The sequence below is a fragment of the Protobothrops mucrosquamatus genome, unplaced genomic scaffold (assembly GCF_001527695.2).
Source record: "Protobothrops mucrosquamatus isolate PMUCROS unplaced genomic scaffold, P.Mucros_1.0 scaffold1644, whole genome shotgun sequence".
NCBI lineage: Eukaryota > Metazoa > Chordata > Lepidosauria > Squamata > Viperidae > Protobothrops > Protobothrops mucrosquamatus.
Window position 1 is genome coordinate 139,608 of NW_015387803.1, and position 2,614 is coordinate 142,221.

Genomic DNA, 2,614 nt, shown 5'->3' on the forward strand with positions numbered 1-2,614 from the left:
GTCCAAATTCAGCAGCCTTTTGGGTTGCTATATACTTTCTAGAGATAGCCTAGTTCTGCATAGCAGTCACTGCAGAACAGTCCCTTAAGTGTGTCAGTCTCTCATTTTCTTCTTCTTTTTTCCTAGCATGTTCTCATGTGGTTTTCAGATCTAGGTATATGTGGGCCAGCAGTACCCCTCTGAGATCAGGTTGGGGAGTGTCTAAGTTCCATCACGGGGAATATCCGTTTCTAAAGTTAGCTCAGTCTCACACTGAAAGGGAAGCAAAACTGGCATATTGGAACTGCTTCTGTAAGCCCTTGGAGAGGATGGAAGCATCTCTTTTTCTGATATGAGCTTTCCATACTGCTCTTCATTCCCTTGGATGCTTGCTGTGGAGGGCAGTGGCTCATTCCAAGCTACAACAGCACGTGTGGGTAGTGCCAATGGGGAATCTTCATCTTTTCTGTGGGGGTAAGAGGTCAACTCACCGCTCAGATGGACTCTCTGGGTGACAGAATGGTTGGGGACACAACAAGGAAGATGATGGCCACCCAACAGGCTCCTGAATGCCCGCTGAAAGTCTACGTTGAAAGCGTAGATTACTGGGTTGATGGTGGAGTTGGCCCAGCCAAGCCACATGAAAATATTGAAGATGGGTTGGCTGATGCAGGTCACCTGCTCAGGGCTTCTGTCCTTGGACCCTGAGTCACAAAAGGGCAACAGGCAATTGAGCAAAAAGAACGGCAGCCAGCAGCAGACAAAAACTCCCAAGATGATGGTCAAGGTCTGAAGCAACTTGGTTTCTTTGCACAGTGAGCTGCGCAGAGAAGAAACCGGCTCCTTCCCCTTGACCAAGCACAGGCCACCTGCTCTTTCCAGTGAGGAGATGCGACGGATCTGAGCCTTAGCGATGCGAAATATCTGGGCATACATCCCAATCATGATGGAGACAGGAATATAAAAGCTGATCAAGGAGGAGGCAATGGCATAAGTACGGTTGAGATGAAGGTCACAGTGATAGGGAAGCAAACCAGGGGTTACCTCAGCGCTGTGCCAGTGGAGGTGGACAGGGATGAAGGAAATGAGGACAGAGAGGGTCCAGGCCAGGGTGATCATCGTGAAGGCCAAGGATGGAGTCATCCGCCGCTCATAGCAGAAGGGGTTGGCAATGGCCCAGTAGCGAACCAGGCTGATGATGCAGAGTTGGAGGATGGAGGCTGTGGAGCACATGATATCAAAGGCCACCCAGGTGTCACAGAAGAGGCTGCCAAAGAGCCATAGCCCGCCGGCCACTTCCGCGACCGCTTTCCAGGGCATGACCAGCAACCCTACACAAAGGTCAGACAAGGCCAGCGAGAGCACAAACCAGTTGGTGGCTCTGGTCCGCAGGTGGGGGAACCGGAGGACGGCCAGGCACACCAGACTGTTGCCCAACAGGGTGCTCAGCACCAAGAGCGACAGCAAGCACCCTGCCAGCACCCTCCAGCCACCGAGCGGGCCCTGAGGCTCCCAGGCCTCCTGGCTGTGGTTGGAGGCGTTCTCCATCAGGGAGCGGGAAGGTCTTTCCGTTTCTCCGGTTCTCGGCTTCTTCTTTGGACGGGGGTGAACTTTTCTGAATCTGGCGCCGCTTGCAGAGGACCCGGGCAGCGCCTGTCCATCAGCACCTCCGCAGCGCCAGCAGCTCCGGGGATCGCGCGTCTCTTCGTCGATTTGCCTCTGATTCCATTGCAAAACTTTCCTGCCTTGCGGGATGCGAGCGAGTCGGCCAGCCCGGCTCGGGATCTGGGTGGATGGGCTTTGAGGAGACGCCCGGCTACTTCCCGGCTGAAGGAAGCCGCGGTGGATGCTACGAAATCCGGGGCGCTCTGCGGCTCCCTTGACGCGGAAGGCAAGCAGAGCGAGGCGAGGCGAGGCAGGAGCCGGTCCCGTGTGTGATGTATACACGAACCAGGTTAGCTGTTTGCAGGCGTCTCGTTTGGAAGTGTGGGTGGTGCTCGCCCCAGATCAGCTTTCGCTGTCGAACTTCCCTTCGCCTGCCGGTCCAAATGGCCGGTGCAAAAAAAAATAAATAAGACATAAATATAAAATAAAATAATAAAAAAATTAAAAATCTTAAGGCTTATTCTGGACTCTTTTCTACCCTGAGCCAGCTTCCGACTGGGCTGTTCACAGCAACATGGTAGGCAGGCAGAAATTCTACCGGTGTAGCTTTCTTCTCTGATAAGGAGGAACGGGAGACAAGGTTGCTGCCTAATGCACAACTGTGTAATACCTTACATTTTTTAAAAAAAGTCCCTAGTGGACTGAAATGTCTACTGATGCTGAATTTCAAAATGGGCCAAAAAAGTTTAAGTCTGTGAGAAAAGGGCAAACAGTTTAGAGGCACTTATCCAATCGATTGGCGTCTGAGAGTATGCGAAGCCAGCAGTTCCCTTGAACGGGATATTGATAACAGAATTAACAGAATAACAGAGTTGGAAGGGACCTTGGAGGTCTTCTAGTCCAACCCCCTGCTCAAGCAGGAGACCCTCTACCATTTCCGACAAATGGCTGCCCAGCCCCTTCTTAAACGGCATGAGTTCAGTCTGCTCTTACCTGCCTTGATAAGCCACCAGTCTCAGGAAGGAACAAA

At 52.4% G+C, this 2,614-nt stretch overlaps 1 protein-coding gene across 1 annotated transcript; it reads right to left on the bottom strand.

Moving 5' to 3' along the window:
* Positions 1–201: 201 nt before the first annotated feature.
* On the bottom strand, positions 202–1,527 carry LOC107293533 (D(1) dopamine receptor-like). The gene has a single exon (XM_015822687.1). It carries the CDS (start codon positions 1,525–1,527, stop codon positions 202–204), a length of 1,326 nt encoding a protein of 441 aa, XP_015678173.1.
* Positions 1,528–2,614: the final 1,087 nt, after the last annotated feature.

What these genes read in the sequence shown, in the direction of transcription:
- LOC107293533 (XM_015822687.1), bottom strand. Translation starts at nt 1,527, where the DNA reads ATGGAGAACGCCTCCAACCACAGCCAGGAGGCCTGGGAGCCTCAGGGC.